We start from the raw sequence: 22,302 nt of genomic DNA, 5'->3' as shown, positions 1-22,302 counted from the left end.
CACATGTCAGGAGTTTACCTCCTTCTGTAAAGAAACTTCGGAACTAGTTTCATCCAAACCGGAAAGATCACAAACGCAGAATGGAAGAAGGCTGACAGCTTTTCCCCTCTCAGGAGAGAGGCAGCAGTCTTCCTGAAGAATCAGACCAAATTATAGATCACTGGGGCTGTCTGCCTGAATGATTGTCAGTAGAATGCCAAAGCTTTAGGCAAGAAACACATTTTCTAAATCCATAATCGTTTTCCTCTTGTACTCTGTTGATACTACTTAAAACCAATACACAATACATGTTCTGGCCACTCTGGAGAGGAATGCTGGCTATAGTAATCAGGGTCAGGTCAAAACACAATGTAAGAGGTACAAAACCTGACACCTCATTGCAGATCACAAAGAGAAACAAAAGGAAGCTAACCTTGATAACGGGATAAACAGGGATGATAACAGCTGAATTTAGACAGCTATTTATGTATTGACCATAATGTTGAACTTGAGTGCCTCCAGAATTCTGTATTTCACACATTTTCTAAGGCATCATATTTTCTAGGCACCAGCAGCTTCTCAGACACACTGGATACTCAGCATTCTTAAACACATATTCCAGTCACTTTTGCCACGTTAATCCAAAGCCCTCTGGCCAAACGGAGAAGGAGGCAATAGAATGGGGTAGAAGACACAGAACATTTTGAGGAAAACAAAATAAAATGAAACAACACAATAACATAACTAGTAAGTCCTAAAGCTCTAAAATCAGTTCCAGTGATGTTTTGTGTGTGGCCAAATTTTGTAGAGTTCCCAATCTGAACAGTCAAATTATTATGCCAGTGTATACATATTTGGGTCCTGCCACCACTGTTACTACTGGCAAATTTTCTCAACAGTAGCATATTTGCAAGCTCTAATCGATCATTTAACACAGAAAATGAAAAAAGAAAAACAACAACAACAACCAAATGAACTAATCAACCAACCAACCAACAAAACAACACCCAAACCTGTTCTGGTTGTTAGACTCTGGCAGTCTTTGGAAGGCTGGGAAAACTGTCCATTCTACTGTTGCATAAGCAATTGCACATCTCAAGGCCTAAGAGTTCATAGATTAAGATAATTTGCTACCATAGCATAAGTGAAAAGGCTAAAAAAAAAAATAAGCTGTAAGTGAGAACAGCAGAACAGCAGCAGTTTTGCAGGTACAGTTGTGCTAATTGGAATGGCAGGTGATTTTAGCAGGTTGAGTAAAAACATATGATGAGACTGAAGTTCAGGAAAGTCTCAGGTGCACTTGCAAGTGCAAATTTAAACAACAAATGAATCCAAAATCTAAGTAGGTCAGTATAGTTACAAGCTAACGGTTTGGAATTAATTACTATTTTCTGCCGGGGATATATTCTAAATACCTCTAAATAAAATATATGAAGCACTATTTTAACTGAATAAAGTTTACCCAGTCACATATTACAGACACCCCAAAGAGCTGTTAACTCCTTCACCAAACTGTCAGATATTTCAGTCTGTGCTGACTTCAGTTTTAGAGAGGAAAAGTAAGGAGGTGGTGTCTCCAAAAATGACAGTTTTTTGATGCTGGCTTTAGCATGAAACATATTTATAACTCTCCAGTTACAAAATTAGCTTAGGTCAATATATATGTTATAGAATAAATAAAGTTCTTAGCCATTCCATCAAAAAAGCTGCTGACCCTGAATCTCTTTTCCATTTGAGCCACAGAAATGGAAGGACAGGATATCTTTAGTTCCCACTGGACCTGTGCAGTCTCAGGTTCTTGGGGATACATCCTGGCAGGAAAACCAGAAGTCTCTGAACTTCCCTTTTTGCCAGCAGAATTGTATCAGTAGGATCCCAGTGAATCATTCCAATCACAAATTGTTTCTGAATAAGATAACTTCCGTTTAAGCAATATTTGTTTAAAGTTCATGTACTCCTTCCTCCTCTTTTTTAAGAGCAGACTCTATTTTAAATGGTTGTTACCTGTCTTTCAAAACAGATAAAACAAAAGCAAACACCCATTCTATAGAATTTTTAAAATAAGGAAAACCAAATAACTGAATGGATACAAGGTTGAACAGAATGTCCCTAATCTGTTGGAGGAAACCCTGTGCCAATTAGTAAGATATAAAAAAGTACAGCAAGGATCACCTGCACCAGGCTTATGGGAACTACTGTCGAGTTCCAGATGTGGTGGCACATTTACTACTTGATTCATTTTCCTGTTGAACTCAGTGAGTACAGTCATCTCTGAGTTACTTCCGCCCATCTTACATTATAAAGCTGCAACAGGTTGCAGAGTTTTATACTGTTGACATCTAATGCAGGAGTGCTGTTGGGAGAAAGAAAAACAGAAGGTTTTGATAAAATATTTTAAATTATAAGTAGATTTTTTTTTAGGCAACAAGAGGAAGTGGAGGAGTGTGGTTTTGGGGAAAATGAGCTAACTAGGCCCTTATGTCATCAACAATGAAAAATTTGGTGTTTGGTTTGACTTCTTTAGGTTTGAGAGTTAACAACTAACTACAGTGATCATGAAAGATTCCACCTCTTCAGTAATTATCAGCTGAGAAAGACATTTCCATGCCAGTTAACACTCAGGTTCATCCCTCCAAGCTGATCAGATCCGAGACTTAAATATTTTTTTTCTTTTTTAAGATGAACACTGAATCTTAAGAGCACAGTTCTGCAATACAATTAATTCCATTGGCACAGACCTTTTACCAATGGGCACTTACATTAAGTCTTGAAATCTTTTCCATCTACCAGAGCAAAACCAGAAGGAGGATCAAGCTGCTGCTGCAAAAAGAATATGGCATGCTAAAACATCTGCTATGTGTACTGAGCAACGTTCCAAATTGTCTCATAAGTCTAACATATGAGCCTTGTCTTGTACTAGTACACTCATTCAAGATTTAGATCACGACATAGTAATGGCAAATAAACCCTGTTATCATGCTGTTATAACAGTTATAAACAAAACTTCTTTTTCTTTTTATTTTCCTGAAAGCATGTTTTTCCTGAGTGTATTTGTCTAGAGTAAAATTCTTTCTGACCTTTCATCTGATAAGTATCAACAAGGAGTATTCTCCCTAATTTCAAATCATTTTATAGTAGTCAGATAGTGGCTTCTAACCATGCTAAGTAATGTCAGTATTTAAACTTAATTTAAACTTCAATATTTAAATATTAAGCAAGATGGGAAGAAAAGTAATATCAATGGTACAATGATACATATGTCACTGGTACAATGACAGATGAAGTTAATGACTGTACTAAACCACAGATTTGGACATACCTTTCTCTGCTATCAGGAGGAGGCACAAAAGTGTAACAGTGGACCTCTTGGTTTGAAAGTCACAGCACAGACATAATTTCAGTGAACTATTCTGGATCCAGAAACGATACATGCATATCTCCATGTAATATTATTTGTTAACATAATGTAAATATTTTCTCTTATTGGCAAGGTATTAAATGCAATTACCTACAACCTTCCTATCTGCTTCTTGTTCCAAGAGAAGAGAATACCTTTCTTGTCTTAGAACTGGAATTCAAGTTTATTTTAAAGACAACATCCCTGAAATACTTGCCCCTTATGAGGTAAATCAAGTCTCTCAATGAGAAAATTCTTCTCATTATTTTGTTATGTATGATTTGTATCTATTATATATATCCAGGCCTTCAAATGGCTTCTAAACATTTACTACGACTAAACAAACATACAGTAAACTAATGACAATTACACAAACTGCACGCCTGAGAAGTTAGTTAAATGAACTAGACAAGAGTCTGGCTAACAGGATTTTTGTCAAAGGGTCTCTACAAAAAGCTTATCCACTCTATTTCCTTGAAATTCAGGTCTCATAATCAAGTTTTTGTTTGTTTGTTTGTTTGTTTGTTTGTTTCTGGTCTCACATGACAAATTAAAATTAACTAGACTAGACCAGACTAATGCATAAGGTGCTGTATTACATCAATATATTTGCCATAGCTAGAGGGCACAGCTATGACCATATGTGAACGTTTTGTTGGTCATTCATTCCCACAAGATTATAGAAAACAATACTCTCACTTCACAACCTCTGAGCACTTGCTACATCGCGAAGTAGTTTACATATGTTGAATGACAGATTGCTCCAAAGTTTGTTCAGATTCTCCCCTGGTACAGGTTCCACATGGATGGATGGATCTCAACAGAGCAGTGAGGTATCTTGAAATACAGAATACAGAAAAAATTGAAATATCTGGAAAAAAATGTTAATGTGATTTAAGAATATGTTTGTCTGAACATTTAAAATAAACCTCAGTAAAGTAAGGAATAGGATTACATCTATCTATTTGAAGTCCAGAGACACCATTTAATGTATAAGCTAAGGACTACTGTCTGACAGCAACTTCAAATGCACTTTGAGATGAAAAAACAGGTAATACTTTAGTAAGAATTAATACTTCTAACAATGCCTCAATTTTGTTTGTAGGACTCAGTAGCTTTTAATATTTATATATGTGGGACCTCTCCATCCTTGGACTAATAGCTTGTTTCTATGACATAAAATTATTATGCATATATTCTAAAATTAAAAATAAATGTACATTTAAAATCCAAAAATAAATTATATACGTGTCACATGAAAAATACTCTTAAATTATCTTTAAAGTGTCAGATTCTTCTTCATTAGTAAATATGCCTGTTATGTTTTTAGGTAGTTTTCTTCCAGCTATTTATTCATACTGTATTATTCATTTTTATTCTTATGGTCTTCTTTGTGAAAACAAATGAGATATAGATTTATTTATAAAAAGTAGATAAAAGAGCATCTATATAAATAAAGTCATGTACAATGATACTAAGATAAATATTTGTGTTTAAATACAATTCACTGTTTTTTCTATGGGAATTTAATTTCTGTGGGAATTAAAGCACACTCTTGAGAAAACTCAGCTTTTTATGGAGAAAAACACAACAGCAGTAGTTGGACAGGCAGCCAAATCTACACTATATTTAGCATGGAGCAAAAAGAACAAATCCAATGTCCAGCACACACACCATTTCCTTACATTCATTCCCCATTTCTACTTAACAAATATCAGATTACAGATCAACATTTATATATCAACTCCTCTCAAAAGAATTCCCCAGATGAAAAAACAGGTACATCACTGTGTACACATAATTTGGCTGATCTGATTTTACAAATCATTTTTTAAACTGAAGCTTCACTTATGGACCCCACACAACATACGCACACCCTTGGTGGCCACAGAAACGTGAGTTAGTGTAAGCAGCCAGGTTTTTGGAAATGAAGTAGTGTTTCTCTTGCTCACAGAAGGGGTTTTCTGCAAATACATATACTGTCATGAGAACAAATGATTTTTTTGTGGACTCACATGCTACAGTCTAAATATAGGTTTACTATTTAAATAAATATATTGAGGGAACTGGAGCAGACTCTTCTTTGTTCTTCCAATTTCTCATTTTCCAAAGGCACAAGAAACATATAATATACCAGGTCCCTTCTTGTAAGGCTAATAACATGGTTTAAATGATGATGGTATTTTAAAGAGTGGCATTCAAAATGCATTGTGAAACCTAAATATAGCACTGCATAAAGAAATAAATATTTTTATAAATCCAACTGGGTTAACACAGGCTCTGATAGTCAAGTAGTGCTTTTCAATAAGGGTTTTCATGCACATGTTGACCTTCACTGACACAATTAAAGCCCTGATCTCTTCAGATTATTTCTCTCCAGCCCTGTGCTGTAACATCACTGTTTCTAAGGTCTCATGGAGAAGTTGTAATTGTTTTCAGTTTTGCAGGTCATTAACGATTTTCCGGTACAGGTATATTATCTACACAGGATTTTTTTTTGTATTGTGAATATTCTATATTTTCTTAGGCTGTAGACACAATGTGTGTCCAAGCTACTTGAGATTGTTTTAAGCAACTTCCCATCTTTGACTGCTTTTTATTGCCCCTGCACTGCACCTCCACATTTTGCTTCTTCCAATACTTTTGCAAGTTGAACAGAATCAAAGAAATGCTGCTGGCTGAAAAACAGAGGTGCGGGAAGGTACTAGGAAAGGTTGTTTTCCAGGAGGATCAATTTTGCAGTTCACCTTCCAGCTGCACAAACAACCCTGCCAGCTGACTGCAGCGAAGGGTCGGGAACTTGGGGGGAGAAGAAGGCAGGCAGAGGCTGCTGAACCAAGCAGTGCTGCCACCAGGGAAATCCCAGTATCTTGTGGGGACCCCCCAGCAGCCACCCACTTAATTTGAAGGGACAATATTTGGGTGATTTTCAATCCGCAATAGATAACATGCTCTGTAGCTGCTTAACAAGAGAACAGCATGCAGTTCAGTCTTCCCCAAGGTGCATGGGTTCTAGGAGGAGACAGGGCAGTAAAACTCTCTTTTTGCTGGAAGGAGAAACATTTTGAGCACAAATTGATGGCAGATTAATCCATCTAGAAAGGGCTATTTTTACAGTCATTCTGTAGAAAGGATCTTACTTTAAATATGACACAAATATCTATAAATATTTTACTACTGGTAAAAATAGAGTCATGTAATACAGACTGTTTCAAAAAGATGGACCCCATTTCAAAGCAGTGTCTTTCACAATGGCAACCTGTTACAATTACACAAAAATTTACAAACAGTTTAATGAGTTATCAGGTGTTAGTAACCGCTTTATATAAAAATGCTGTATGTTCCCTCCACCAGCCGTACGGACAACATCGAGGCAATAGCTGAACTCAACCCAAACACCTCTCAGAGTGTCTTCTTCCACTGAGGTCACTGCTGCCATGATCCTGTTTTTGAGGTCATCTGGACCATTTGAAACTCTGTGCCCTGCCCTTTCAAGTGGTAAGAGTTTCATTCATTGGCAGCTCATGGCTGCAGAAATATAGCAATTTCAAATTGGGCCCATCTTTTTGAAACACCCTGTATTTACATGATTCAGTCATCAAATGTCACTGACATCTGTTTCCTCACACACCTACTAGTTCAGCTCCCCCCCTACAAAAGAGCTGTACACAAAGCCCAAGTAATCCTAGAGTTACAGTATGTGTGACTTTTAAGAAGTCACCAACTTCATTCTGCTACCCATCTTTTTGTTGTTATTGTTGTTGTATTGATCTATGTATTCACTTCTCCCAGGCTGGAGCAGAGAGCTATTTCATTCAAGCAATTCTCCAGTCATTTGTATAAATTGTAAAAGAAGCAGTGAATTCTTAATTAGAACAACATGTATATGCTGAATTTGACAACATATTTATATCATTAGCCTGATATTACTGAAAAACCCTCAGAACTGTAATTTGCTATGAGTACAAAAAAAATATATAATCCCAAACAATAATTTCTTATTTAGCTTAGAAAGAATCATTAGTTCATTCATGTAACAGGACCTTATTACTCTATGTGGGGACAGTGATCTACTTGTTTCAAAACTGACCATTTAAATTTTTTCGAGTGTTTGCACTATCCAAACATATTGCAACTAAAATGGAAAACATGATGTATGGTGAGAAGACATGAGGGAATGAATGATGAGGCACTCTGGGCAGTCCCAAGAAACAGCAGTCTCAGTAATGTGAAAAAGTTACAGCCGGTCTATAATTGAAGAGCGATGCATTATGAGATACAATCTAAGACATCAATTCTCTTTCAGCAAATGGATTTATTGACATAATTGATTATAACCATGTACAGCATCTATGCATCTCCCATTGGAAGAATATCCGGTGATAAAGCTAACGTTAGTGTGATACACAGCTATACTCAGTAATCCCCACTGTATTTCTAACAGCAAACAGTGGGGTATTCCACAATCAGTCATAAATGGCCGAAAGCACCCAGGTGTCCACAAGACCAGAAATTTGAGATTCTTCACAAAAATAAAACCTGATCCTGGATTCCTTCAGTTTTAATTCCATTCAACACTGTATCTATAAGAGTTATTAATGTTAATCTATACACTGGCAATTGAGTTTGGCCCTTGATATTCATGAAAACTGCTGTCTGTCAAAACGAAATCCCAAAGGACTTCTTGCCACTGACTCAAGAATCGAGACTTAAATCTTAATTTTCTTCTCTATTAAAAAGCAAAGATTAAGACAATAAATTTCTCCACTCTCTCCTTTCCTCCTGTTTGAATTTAAAGATTGAACAAAATTCCCTCAGAACATAAAAGTCTTGTTCTCTCCATTTAGTCACTGAACTCCAATCGAAGGTACAAGTTACTATGGTGTCTTTTGTAAACACTTGGTCATCTAGAAAACAAAAAGGAAAAACGAAAAGAAAAAAGGAAAAAGGAAAAAGGAAAAAAAAAGAAAAAATTGCTTACTTGCAATTATGGTAATAAACAACATGTAGTCATGAATAACCTCAGGTCAGCAAGGAATGGAGGATATTGAGATGAATGTCTCCATAGTCTACTAACATGTCCTTCAAGCCATTCAGTTCCACAGGAGTTCATCTGAGGTTGCACATTAAATTCAAAGGAGCAGAAGTAGTACCAATGGTCTCAACAATTTACCCAAATCCATCTAAAACATTTGCATTTCAAGTGTAACCACAGTTTGGACCTTTTTAACTAGCTTACTTCTAGACCACACAGAGAGAATTATTAATGTAAACTAAACCACCATATTTCATAGTAACAGAACCACATTCTGTAAATATTTAGGAAAGTAAAAGTCCAAGAAAGTAGAGAGCAACTGATCATAAAATGATTAGCATTGCTCTAAAACCAAAAGCAAATTCTAATTAAAAGAAACCAAACAAACCAATTCAAACATCATATACTATTGCATAAGGGTTTAACTTTAGCATTACTCACTCAGCTACACAAAACACGGAATCTAGATTAATACACAAAAATGTTTATTTCACAGTGAGGTACATGAAGCTTATAACTTTAGTAGGTTAAGGCTAAGAGAGAATTGCCTGTTAGGTTAAAGACCATTTCACATTCCTGACACATTCTCACTTATTATTGTTTGTGGAGAAAGGCACCAATATTATTTATTCATCAACAGTTCACCTCTGCATCCACCCATTTAGAAATAAAGATGGATTATGTGAGGGTCAGTGACCTACTGACCATCACAGACCCAGACAACTAACAGCACACAATAATGTGTACAAGTACCAAGCAGTATTTATCCAAAAACAATTTAAAAATAGCTCATTTGTAAACATATTACAAAACTCTGTTAGTTTTTCCTAGTGGTGTCAGCAATATATTCCTGTAAAACCAGCTGCATTATTGTTTCCCCGTTTACAAAGAAGTATGAAAACACACTCGTGCACATCAAATTGCCTCACATTCAGTTTTGAGTTAAAACGGCACAGCCTTCAAACTGTCCTGCACCGAACAGACATTTCCAGCCCTCCAGCCAACTCGCAGACAGCACAGTCCAACAAAGACAACCCTCAGATCAAATTTTTAATTAGGAAGGGTCGATGCCTCAAAAAGGTCTGTTCAAAGCGTCCTCATGCAGGGCCGGGCCGGGCCGCTCACTAGCACTGTCCTTCCCAATTGCAGCATGATGAAAAAAAAACCAAACCACCTGTAAAATACTACGCTTATTAAGGCTGAGCTCACGTGAGGGAGGCACCAGCTGCTCTTTGCAGTCGCTCCCACCGTTTTGCTCTCCTCACGACGAAGAACAGTTCCCGCCACAGTCAGGGCTCCTGCTTGGGTTAGTGACGACTTCTGACCTCCCAGCAGGTGTGACCCGAGTACGCCGGTGTTCCAGCCCCGGCCTGCGGTAAGGGCTCCGCAGCGCTGCCTCTCGGAGGCCGCGGCCCGCCTGTCCCGCCTCCATCCCCTGCCAGCCCGGCGGCCGCCTCCCCCCGCCGCACGGACTACAGCTCCCAGCGGGCCTCGCCGCACGGCGGCGCCCGCCCCCCGCGCGGGGCCTGCCGGGAGCGGTAGTTCGGCGGGCTCAGTCGGCGAACCGCTGCAGCAGGTGGTCGTCGGCGTGGCGGCCGCCGCTGTCCATGAAGCGCTCGCAGGGAAACTCGATGAGGTCGGCCTCGCTGAGGGCGCAGGCGGCACCGCGGGGCGGCCGGTGGGACTGGAAGCCCGAGAAGTCGGCGGAGACGCCGGTACCCATGGAGCGGAGGGGCCGTCGAGTGGAGTACAGCTGCCGGACGTGAACGGGGGCCGCCTTTCGCCGCCGCCGCCCCAGAACCTTCTTCCGCAGCAGGCGGGAGGCCCAGGCCGCCAGCGCCGCGAAGAGCAGCAGCGCGTTCACCGCCAGCAGCACCAGCGTGAGCAGCTGCTGGTCGGGGCCGCGGGGCGCGCCCGTCGCCGCGCCGCCCTCGGGCAGGGTGACCAGCCCGGCGCAGTGGTCCCGCGGCGCCACCGGGCACACGCGGCCGCCGAGGACGCCCTCGACGCAGACGAGGTAGGGGGTGTCCGGGCGGAGCTCCCGCAGGGTGGCGGCCGGCTCCGCGCGCTCCGGCAGGTAGACGAAGCGCTGGAACTTGACGGCGGTGCCGAAGCGGTCGAAGAGGAGGCGGAACCGCACCGGCCCCAGCAGGCGTGGGCTGCGGTGCGGCCGCACGGCCCAGCGCACCGTCACCGAGCTGGAGCCCACCGCCTCCACCGACAGGTTGCAGAGGAACAGCTTGTTGAAGTCGCACGGGTCGGACACCAGCGGCGGGATGCCGGCGGCCGGCACCGAGCGGGGCTTGCCGGCCCGCCGAGGCCAGGCCGCGCTGGGCGGCGCCGGGCGGACGGGCAGCGGCGGCGTGGGGCTTGCGGCCTCCGCCGCGGCCCTCGGCGGTGCGGCCCCCAACAGGCGGGCGGTGGAGGCGGACGGCGGCGGCCCCGGCGGCCCGCGGGGCAGCCCCGCGCCGCTGCTGTTGCTGCCGATGCGCTCGGCGGCTGGCGGCGGCTGGCGTTGCTCCTCCGGTGCCGGCGGGGGGGACGCGGAGGAGCGAGAGGCGCCGTCGGGACAGGGGTCGCCGTCTTGCGGCGGCGGCAGCTGGGCGTCCTGCAGGTAGTCGAGGTACTTGCCGGCCAGGGCGGGCGGCTGGCGGCACTGCACGAAGACGGTGAGCAGGCGGCCCTGGGAGTGCCAGGCCCCCAGCCGGTGCTTGAGGCCACGGAGACGGCAGTCGCAGCTCCAGGCGTTCCCCTCCAGCTCCAGACGGTAGAGAGCTGGGCTAGAGGCAAAGAGCTCCCCAGGGAGGGTGGCCAGCGCGTTGTCTCGCAGGCTGAGCTCCCGCAAGTGGCCAAGGTGGCCGAAGGTCGCAGGGTGCAGGGTAGTCAGCACATTGCGGCTCAGATCCAGCGCCTCCAGGCTGCTCAGCGGCTCCAGCAGGGCAGCGGGCAGGTGGCTCAGAAGGTTTCCCTCCAGGCTCAGCTCCTTCAGTGATCGCAGCCCTATGAAGGCATCTGGGGCCAGGTGAGCCAGTCGGTTGCCACTGAGAGAGAGCTTCGCCAAGCCGGGCAGGTGCTGGAAGAGCCCCCCTGTCAGCTGCTGCAGGTTGTTGCTGGCCAGCAGCAGGGTGTGGAGGGAGCGCAGTGGCCCGAAGATGTCTGGGTGGCGAAGGGAGCTCTGCTGGTTCCCTGAGAGGTCAAGGAAGCGCAGCTTAGCCAGGCCAGTGAAGGCACCGCGGCTCAGCCAGCGGATGCGGTTGGACTCCAGGTGCAGGTAGAGTAAGTTTGGCAGCCCTGAGAAAGTGGAGTCACCCAGTGAGCCCAGCTCATTGCCATCCAGGCGCAGCTTGACAAGGCTGCCAAGGCCAGAGAAGGAAGCCGCGCTGAGGCGGCCGATTTCATTGGCATTCACATAGAGGATGCGCAGCTTGGCAAGGGCACTGAGAGTGCCGGGGACCAGTGCTGGCAGCAGGTTGTTGCCCAGGTAGAGCTCCTCCAGCCGACCTAGACGCTCAAAGGCCTTGGGGTGCAGTGAGCGGATCCGGTTGTACTGAAGGTCCAGGCGCTGGAGCCCTGCCAGGCGGTGGAAATCGAAGGCAGAGATGTTGGCGATGAAGTTGCCCCCGAGGCTGTAGGTGAGGACATCCTGGGGCTCGGCAGCCTTGGGCACCGAGCGCAGGCCTCGGTTGGTGCAGAGGAGGTGCTGGTGCTGCTGGCAGTCGCACGGCTCGGGGCAGATGGGCTCGGCCGCGGGCAGCAGCAGGAGGAAGAGGGGGACGGAGCCCCACAGCACCCGCGGCAGCACCATCAGGCGGACCCGGCGTGGCGCCTCCATCCCGGGACGAGCCATGGGCTGCTTCCCCCGCCGGCTTTGTGTCTCTTCGGCATCCCCCCGCTCCTCCTCCGCGGCTGCTAATCGGCCCCTCCTCTCCTCCGCGCCGGGCTGAGCTCCGCGCCGGGCAGGCAGGCGCGGCGGCGGCTACAGGTCGCGGTGCCCGGCACCATGGGCTCGCCCGAGCTGGCCGGGGGCGCGGAGTGGCCGGGAGGGCTGCAGGCTGCCGCCGCCCGGGCTCCGCCGCCCGTCGCGGCCCGCAGGCTGCCGTTCGGCGGTGGCGGGGCCGGTGCTGCCGCTGCCGTGGGGGGCGGGCGGGGGTGCCGGAGCGGAGCAGCGCGGCTGCCCGCTGCTCCGCCGGCTCTCCCAGGGGCGGAGGGGGCGGGCGGAGCGGGGAGAGGGGGGTGGCAGGCGGAGCGGGGAGCTGGAGAAAGACGAGCTCCGAATCTCGCCGAGAAAACTCAGCGGAAATTCGTACTTCCCACACTGTGCCCTGGGGGACCGGAGGATCGGATGGAGCGGGGGAGAGGGAGGACGGCGCGGCGGGGAGGAGGGGGGAAGCGGCGGCCGGTCCTGGCTCGGCTCAGCCCCGGCAGCGAGCAGGGGCGCAAAGTGGGAAAGTAGGAATTGGAACCGGCTGTGGCTGCCTCCCAGCCACATGGGCTGCAGATAGAGCCGCGCATCGGGGAGGGGGAAGGGAACAGAAGTAAACAGAAGTCGTCGCCCACCCACCCACCCCCCCCCTTTTTTTTTTTCTTGTATTTAGAAACCTGCCAAAAGCAATAGTTTCAGTTTACCACTGATTAAAGTCTTTGCTTTGTTTTAAGCAAATGGCAATCAGGACTAAGCCGTCTATAGTACATGAAAGAATGAATATTCATTCTCTGTGCTATCCTGCCCAGTAGGTTCCTGACAGTCCTCCCAGTGAAGATACAGTTGAACGTAGCTCTATCTCCACGAAGAGTGTTCAAGATACTCTTTAAAATAATTTCTGTTTAAAAGAATCATCTCAATATCATACAAATTGAGACTGAAAGGAATGTGTTGGAAGGCATACTGAAAACAAAATACATTTTGTACCCATCCGTTCAATGACTTCTCTTTTTTTTCCTGTTAACCTTTTTTTGTTTTCCTAGAATGTTGCCAATGGGGTGAATAAGTGTCTAAGGACAGGAGGAAGTGCCTGGGATAAGAAAGCTGTATAGGGCTGTCAAGGATGACAGAGAAGATAGTATCCCAAATACTGTGTTGCAAATTAAATAAATACATTGGAAGCTGTGTCATCAGGTGAAGCTGTATCCAACTGAACACAGTTTGCACACACTTTCAGACTAAAGCAGTGTACAAGCCATGCCCCTTTCCCACCAGAAGGTAGAATTTTGATAGCTTTCAAGGAAGCTTTGGTTTGAGTGCTGATGTCAGTATGATCAGGCAGCATGGTGTGGTGGTTTGTACTGAGTCCCTGTTGTCTGATTTCATGGAGAGGTGTTACTTTGAGGTAACTCTGTTTCTGTTCTGCTTTTTAGTGGATGGAGAATATGAAGCGTGCTCCAAGCCTGCTCTGGAGTGTGAAGCACAGTATTGTATGTGGAGGTGGTCAGCAGTTTGCCTTAGAAGAACAATGGCAAGTCTGGAAAAACCTTGAAGAGAAGGGATAAGGCGTAGCTCGATCAAAGGAACTTCACTGTGAGCATCTTAGTTCTTGTAGTTAGCTGAGGCTGGACATTAAGAAGAAGAATTTAAAGCTAAAGGTTTTTTTTATGTGAGAATTGGCAGTTGCATAGGCAGTTTTGATAACTTAAAAGAGTAACTGAAAGATTAGGTACTTATACCCATAACACTATTTATAGGGGAAGACATCACAGTATATTGCATCAAAAATTAACAATGGTGGAAATTTGAGTTGTCAGATTCCAGAACTTGCTGACTTCTGCAGATATGCACTATCATGTCATCAAATAAGCGTGTTCTTTGCTTAACTTGGTTTAAAATTGTGTCCTTAGTTGTCACTGCCTTGTTTTCTGAGGGTGGACAGAAGTTTTTCAGCTTCATGTATGAAGTGGAAAGGTTCTGCTTTCTGCTATTATTTGTAAACGGTTTATTTTGAGCAATGTGTGCTTGATCCGTTTTTTTTTTCCTGAAATCTGAGCAAGTTTCACAGAAGGAACTTTTGCTAACTTTTTTTATTCTCTTTGCAGGTTACAAAAGAACCATATCAAGCATAAGAATCCAGACCTTTTAGCTCAGTCTCTTCCTTATTGAATATGTTTTCATATGCCAGATTTTTCTTTTTGGTATCTATCACATTATGTCAAATATTCAGGACAAAGTAGAGGGATTTTTTCGCCCTACAAAGACAGTATTTCTTTCCTCATTCTCAAAGCCATTACAGTGCAAGGGAAGACATCCTTGCTCTCCAAGTTTTCTTTAATTCTGAGTCAAGTGTAATTGGCTAGTGACTTTTTCCCCCAACAAATTCACTTCACTATGGTGTACTTTAAGTAGGGACATTTTACAAGCCATTCTGTATAATGGTATGCTTATTTTCTGTTCCTTTGGGTTTATCTTTTTGAAACGTGCTTAAGCTTATAATGGCAATTTATGCGCTGTCCTTCCTGTAGAAGCACCATAGATCTTTTGCTAGTCATGTGTCATTGCAAATACTAAAGGTTTAAGTCAAATTATGTCCTATGCATTGCTTTTGATTTATACTTCCTGACAGCCAATACTATTGTTTTCTCTGGGTCTGGGGAATTATAAGTGACAGGAATTTAATAAATAATTTTCACTAGTGATTCTTAAGAAGAGAATTTATCACATTTTTTCTCACGCTGGAGATATTTTATACCAGAAACAAACCCAACAATTATAATGAAGGTTTTCCTGATTTTTAATTTTTTTTTTAATTGAAGTAGGAAGTTATTTTTCTAAATACATTAGGAAAACATCTTTTCACATAAAAGACGCTACATTTGTTTTCCTGCTTTGAAATAAGAACTTCCTAGTTGCAGTAGCTCTTATTTCCTTATGCAAGCACAGAATGAAATTTTTAATGCATGATTGAGGAACAGTAAACTTCTTTAGTCCAAACTGAAAAAGCGTAAAAAAAACTATGAAAAACTGAGTGGGACTAATTAAAATGTAGCCTATTTTTAAAAGCTTTCAAGGTTATCTTAAAATACACCTTCATGATGAAGATTTGAAGTATGAGGACTTTTAAAGACCAAGAACAAATAGCAAACCCAGAAATACTGTCTTTTCACTGATACATATGTATTCCTGTGATGATTATGAGAGAACCGACTTTAAATCAGGTTTTGTTTCATGGCTATATAGTATCCATATGTTTGTTATACCTAAGACAAAAAAAACCTCTTTGATTTTTTTTTTTTTCTGATTTTTTTTGAGAGATATTATCTGGGCACTGATCAGAGGACGGATGGTTGAAAGTGGTGAACACATATTTGTAGGAAGAATGCAAAATAGAGTGAACGAAGTAGCGTGCTCAGTATAGCCTAATTTGGAGTTCACTTGCGCTGTCATTGGGAATTGTGGCAAACGTCATTATTTCATGAGTCATGCTATATTACCCTCAAGTAAACATAAAGAAAACCAGAAAGATACTACACCATTCCTGTTTTCTAGCTGATCAAGTGTCACTGTACAAATTTATACTTTTGTATGTATCTTTGCTTTTTGAAGATTTAAAAATACTGTGGAGCACTGCAAAGTATTAACAAAACAATTCATATACTATCAGTGTCTTTGTTAACAGCTCCTGCAGCTCGTGGATTAAAGCATCTTTGAAGTGTTTACCATTTTCAGTGCTATTCTATATGTCAGTGCTAATAATGCAAACACCATAGTGTAGGAATATACGAGAATTTTAGTGCGAAACATGCTATTTTTTTCCTTTGAAATTGCACAAACAGTTCACCTATGTTGTATAATTTATGTTCATGGTATTTTTTGTAGTACTAACATTTTAAATAAAACTTTTTCCTAATACGATGGTTTGTGTTCATTTGTAATGAATTGTCGCTTGCTACATTCAGTTCTGCAGAAATAAAGCACAACTCCCAGGCCAGCAGTTAATGTGAAATATCTGTCCTGCTCCATGGAACGAAAGCTACCAGGTGCCTAATAGATATTTGGTCCCATCATCCACAGAGGCCTCTGGCGTACAAGGCTTTGCCGATTGTGTGTATCTTTAAATCTTTTCAGGATTAAACATCGAGTAAAGCATTTGTAGGGTTTCGACATATGATGCTAGTCTAGATGTGCCCTTGCCATTGTTTGCATGCACTGTTAAGCAATCGAACCCACAGAATTTCCCATGGTGTAGGATGTGCCTCTCAGACTTCCTCTGGACAGGCAGTTCCAGGAGTTCATGTTGACTATAGCAATTGATTCCTTTGGGAATATTCATTTGCTACCCAAGGAATTTCAACTCTGTTTTTTTTGGGTTTCCCTGTGTAGACTGTGTGAAACAAATTGTAGCTGTATCCACAGGTAACAATGTATTCACAGGTTCTGTCTGTAAGTGAAAGTCAGCTAGCTCCATCTGTACAATTAAATGCAAATCAAGTAATATATAGTTATTGCTATAATATTAGAATTTCATAATAATAAATGGAGAGTTGGGTATCAGTTATTCTGTGCAATGATCTCTGCCACTATGGATCACTTAGAGATTAGCTTTCATCAGTTAGACTGGCTGAATCATACTTGCAAACGTCTAACTGGTTATTTAGCTGATATATTTTTGCTTTATCCGACACTTATTTCCTGAGGGAGAAACTCTTTAATGGAAATACATACTTTTTGTGTAGCTTAACATCTGTGACGGTAAGAAAGGAGAGAACCCTGCTTGTGTCAGGATAACAGTGCTCCAATTTATGTAAAACAAACGCTTATGTAGCTTATGCAGGGCAAATTAGCTATTGCAGTGTCTGCAATTCTTTTGCATGAATATATGTTTATATACTGAATCTTTTCAGTATTGTTAGATGGGTTTTTCCTTAATGGGGTAACAGATCAGGCAAGTGTTCTTGTGAACAGTTTCTTCTCTTTCTCCATAAAAGGATATGTGTACTTACGGCAATCTCTTTCATAATGGATAATGCTCTCTTGCCATGTTTTTAGTGTGATAGATGCTCTTTTCTATTCCTGTCATCCTGTAATTTGGAGAGTCTGTAGAAGAAAAACCCTAAAATGAAGTAGCACTTGGACCAGGACTTCTATTACTGATTGGTAAAACATGTTCTGATAGATGCACAGAAAAATATAAAAACCTCACTGTTTGATGCAATTGGCCTGTATCAAGTTAGAAGGAATTGCTTGGTGTCATCTAGTCCAGCCTCCCGACTAGGTATGGTTGCTCAGGGCTCTGTCAGCTCTCTGAGGATGGAGGCATTACAGTGCCTCCCGTTAGCTGGTTGAAGGCAGCGGAGCTGTCTTACGGCTAAACAAATCGTTTTCCTTCAGTCATTCCTCATATATTGACTTGCTTCAGCCTCATGATCATCTGTGGCCTTCTACTGGGCTTGCTTCAGTGTGTTAGTGCTGTTCTTGTACTGAGGCAGCTAAAACCCCAGGGCCACTAAGATGATGAAGGGATGAGAGCATCTCTCCTATGAGGAAAGGCTGAGAGAGCGGGGGCAGTTTAGCCCAGAGGAGGCTCAGAGGGGACCTCATCAATTTATATTAATACCTGAGGGGAGGGTGCAAAGAGAACAGAACCAGGCCCTTCTCAGTGGTGCCCAGTGACAGGACTAGGGGCAGTAGGTACAAACTGAAACACAGGAAACACTTTTCACCATGAGGGTGACCAGGCATAGTTTGCCTAATGATGTTGTGGAGTCTCCATCCTTAAGAGATATTCAAAAGCTGCCTGAACATGGTACTGGACAGCCTGCTTCAGGTGACCCTGCTAGAGCAGGGGCTCGGACCACATGATTTCTGGAGGTCCCTTCCACATACAACCATTCTGGGATTCTAAAGCTGGACACAATACTTCCATGTGCTGACAAGTGCTTAATAAAGGTGAGTGATCACTTTGACTTACTGGCTATCCCCTTGCTAATCCCGCCCAGTATGCAGTTGACCTTTGCTGGAAGGGCACACTGCTAGCTTATGTTCATTGTGTTGTCTGTGAGGTGTCCCATGTTGTTTACAGCAAAGCTGCTTTATAGTCATCTTAGATTGTAGTGCTGCATGGTGGTTATACTGTCACATGTGCAGCACTTTGCATTTGCCTTTGTTCAATATCAGGAGGTTTCAAGTATCTCTTTTCTCTAGCCAGTTGAGGTCCCTCTGAGGTCTTGCCCTCCAGCATATCAGGTGCTTCCCCATGTGTTATCATCTATGAAGCTGCAGAGCGTGCATTCTGTCCCATTGTGGTGCTTGTTAATAAAGGTGTTAAAGTGCATTAAACAACGTTAAAGAGTGGGTAAAGACCCACTTCTGGTACTTGGAGGGTGCCCATTTTGACTGGCTGCCACTTTGACTTAGTATTACGGATCAGAATCCAATGTGTCCAAGAGTCCAACTGATTTTCCATCCACTTTATCCACTTAGTTAGCCAATGTCTCACAAACTTTGCTACAGTGATACTACAGGACACTGTTGAAAGCTTTGCTGAAATCAAAGTAAACATCATATTTTGCTCTCCCTATGTCCACTGAGCCAGTCATGTTATCACCTAAGGCATTTAGGGTGGTTAGACCCAGTTTGTCCTTGATGAATCCACACTGGGTGTTTTCAGTCACCATTTTGATGTGCTCAGAAATGACAAGCCAGAGGACTTGCTCCATAACCCTCCTGGGACCCAAGGCAATGCTGAGTGGCCTGTTGTGGTCTGGATCCTCATTGCTCTCCTTAAAGATGACCTTTTCCCAGTCATTTAGGACCTCCCACAATTCCTATGATCTTCTGAAGATAATCGAGAGCAGCTTTGCAATTAAATTGGCTAACTCAGATGCAGCCTGTCTGGGGCCATGGACTTGCCTATGTACAAGTAGCTTTAGTGGTTCCTGATTTGATCATCGTTCATTGTGGGTAATGGTTTACTCCCACAGACTAAGATGAAGGAGCTGGGACACCTAAGAAAAAACTTCACCAATATAAACAGAGGCACAAAGACATTTAATATCTCAGACTTTTTTCTTTATCACTAGGTCCCCTAACTTGTTAAGGAGTGGTCCCACCTCTTCTTTATTCTTCTCTGTTGCTGCTGGCATTAAAACCTTCCTTATTTTTGCTCTTCATATCTCGAGTTAGTTTTGGTTTCATCTGAGCTTTGTCTCTCATGTCCGCATCCCAGCATGCTCAAACCATATCTCCCTTTTTCCATTTCTGTGTCCATCTTCTTTGGTCTTCTGTCATACTTGCTTCTATTCTTGAGTGTCAGAAAGGACCATTCTTGTGCTTTGATAAAGTTGTTCTTGAAAATCAGCCCACTCTTCTGGGCTCCATTGTCATTTATGACAGTATCCCATGAGTTCTGCCAAGCAGATCCCTGAACAAGGCAAGCTCTGCTTTCTTGAATGCCAGGATTGCAAATTTTATAAGTTATCTTGCTCACTTGACTCACGATTCTAAACTCCATAATGTTATGGTCATTGCAGCTAAGGTTCCCCTCAGCTTTCATAACCCCAACTGCTTCTTGATTGTTCGTGGGAATAGGTCCAACAGAGCACCTACTTAGTTTGTCAGTCACCTGTAGCAAAAAATGGTCATCAACACACTTCATCAACATGCGCTTCTAACTCCTGTTGCATAATTAATATACATTAATCTTAAATAATTGAACACTACATGCTAGACCCTGAACTGAAATGACTCAGCATATCTTGAACATTAATGAGCTGTGTGCTCATGTGCTTTCACCCAAAGATCTGGTCTCAAGTCCAAGATGGTTTTTAAGAAACCATTTAAGCACATGACTAAGTTTTGATTAGAAAGACCGACTGCATCATCAGGTTTAGTCATCTGCCATCCAAACATATCATATGAGTCCATTCATGTCCTTCTGAGAAGTTATTTCATGTTTTTTTTCTCTTTTTGCTGCTACTGGAAGCATCTGTGACAACGTTCTGGATGTAGTAGGCAACCTTCCAGTTTCTGATATAACTTCTTTCTCTTTAGTATGTATTTCTTCTTGGGGGTTTAAATTATCCTTTAATGTAAAAAAAAAAAAACAAACTTACTTATCTTTTGGCATTTAGTGTTCTGATATTTACGGAGAGCCCATTCCTATGCTTTCAGTCAGTTTTGCTGTGATAAACAATCCAAGCTGGTTTAAGCTGCCATAGACAGTTAGACTCTTGATTCTCCTGTAGATGCTAATGTGTCTCGTCCTCATTTTAATTACTCGTTCTTGGATACGAGTGATAGAAATCTACACCCAGCCAGATAAAGCATCGTCAGTGCCTGAAGAACATTTCATATGCTTAAAATTTATGCTCAGTTTGAAATCACTTAAGGCCATTTCATTCAACCCACTTCACTAACTTGTATATTTGTGATGCTATGTCAACAGTGACACCTCTAGGTTTAATTGAAAAATCTGTAAAATTTTATCACTGCTTCTTAACTCCACTTTTTTGCTATATATGGTCATACGTGGTACTAAGAGTCATAATTTTTAGCTAAAATGGGCAGTAAGGCAGCATTATATAATCCTTCAGTCTTAAGCATTGAGATTTCTGTATAAATTGACTTGTGGGTATATGTGTAGTTCGGGGGGCAGACATAAACATGCTTTCTCTTAACACTGCAGACAGTGAGCCTTTGAAGCAGATACATACGTATTTTTAATCTTGTATTGGGAATTGCTTTGTCCAGCCGCTTCATTTATATATGTACTTTGATAAAGTGTTTTTAGAGTTTTTCAAAACATTTACTAATTAAAATGAGAGGACCTAGAAAAATGAAGTAGAAGCAAAAGCATTGTACTCACTGCATTCTTTTATTTTTATAAATATTTGCATTTTTATTGCACTGTACTTAATACCACATGATGAAATGTGGTATTGGATCAAAGCTGTTGCTCATGCTGGAGCTGAGAGTTGTTTAAAATGGCTGATTTATTGGTAATATTCCATTATATGTCATAGTATTGAGTTACAAATTACTTTAGCTGAATATGTTCCACTTAGCTCCAAAGAAGAGTAGGTGATACTGTCCAGCATTGTGGACAAAAGAGAGGCTTGCTATGACACATAGCTTAATGTATAGAGCTGGTGAGGAAAGAGTTTTAAGAACACCTAACATAAATAATAAGTTCCTGTGATATTCTCAGAGTCCAAGAACATGTAGGCTAGATAATAATAGTGTAAGGTGGCAGTAAAAGTGTCTGGAAAACTTGTGCCTGACCTGCATTGGTAATTACTCTAAAACTTGTCAGGTTTATCAGCTTTGGTTCTGAAAGGATTTGTCCTGTGTCTGCTGTGCGTTGTTATCTGTCATTAAAAATGTGGATGATGGAATACAATATGCTCTTTTGTTTGCTGGCAAGGCTACACAGGGGAGGAACTGCAGATATTGGATAGTCGCGTGCAAGTTCAAAATTAACTTGACAATTAACTGCTCTGAGGAAAAAAATAGTTCATAATCCCAAAAAGGATATGGTAAAGGGGAGAATGTAGTCAGGGATGTTATAGCAGTTTTAGTAGTAGGAGAGGGTATATAGGCTGGTGTAATGTGCATGTCTGTTATTTTCGCCATTGTAACCAAGTCTTATCTTATAAACATGCTGGCAAGACAACGAAGTATTACCTTTTTGGCAGGGTGGTTAACTGAGGAACAGAGCTCCATAATTTTTGAGTGTCTAATTTGAGAAGCTCATCACCTGTTTTATAGTCATTAAAATTCATGTAATATTAAAATATTTAGAGTATAGCTTTTCCTAACTAAACTTATACCTTTAATTTAAAGGTCACTTCTTTTGAAAATCAGACTTCCCAGATGTTTCAAATTACACAGTCGTGAAATAAAGGACTCCAAAGTTGTGGGGGTTGTGGGTTGTTCTGCGATACAGACAAAGATAGAATCTACTTC

At 42.5% G+C, this 22,302-nt stretch overlaps 1 protein-coding gene across 1 annotated transcript; it reads right to left on the bottom strand.

The window, feature by feature from the left end:
- Positions 1-7,671: 7,671 nt before the first annotated feature.
- Positions 7,672-12,824, bottom strand: TRIL (TLR4 interactor with leucine rich repeats). The gene has a single exon (XM_065830964.2). The coding sequence runs from the start codon at positions 12,256-12,258 to the stop codon at positions 9,964-9,966; it is 2,295 nt and encodes a 764-aa protein (XP_065687036.1). The 5' UTR covers positions 12,259-12,824; the 3' UTR covers positions 7,672-9,963.
- Positions 12,825-22,302: the final 9,478 nt, after the last annotated feature.

The sequence above is a fragment of the Patagioenas fasciata genome, chromosome 2, assembly GCF_037038585.1.
Source record: "Patagioenas fasciata isolate bPatFas1 chromosome 2, bPatFas1.hap1, whole genome shotgun sequence".
Lineage (NCBI taxonomy): Eukaryota > Metazoa > Chordata > Aves > Columbiformes > Columbidae > Patagioenas > Patagioenas fasciata.
This window is presented reverse-complemented; position numbering and strand designations above follow the sequence as displayed.

Bases quoted from the DNA above. Each gene is read 5' to 3' on its own strand.
- TRIL (XM_065830964.2), bottom strand. From the start codon at position 12,258: ATGGCTCGTCCCGGGATGGAGGCGCCACGCCGGGTCCGCCTGATGGTG.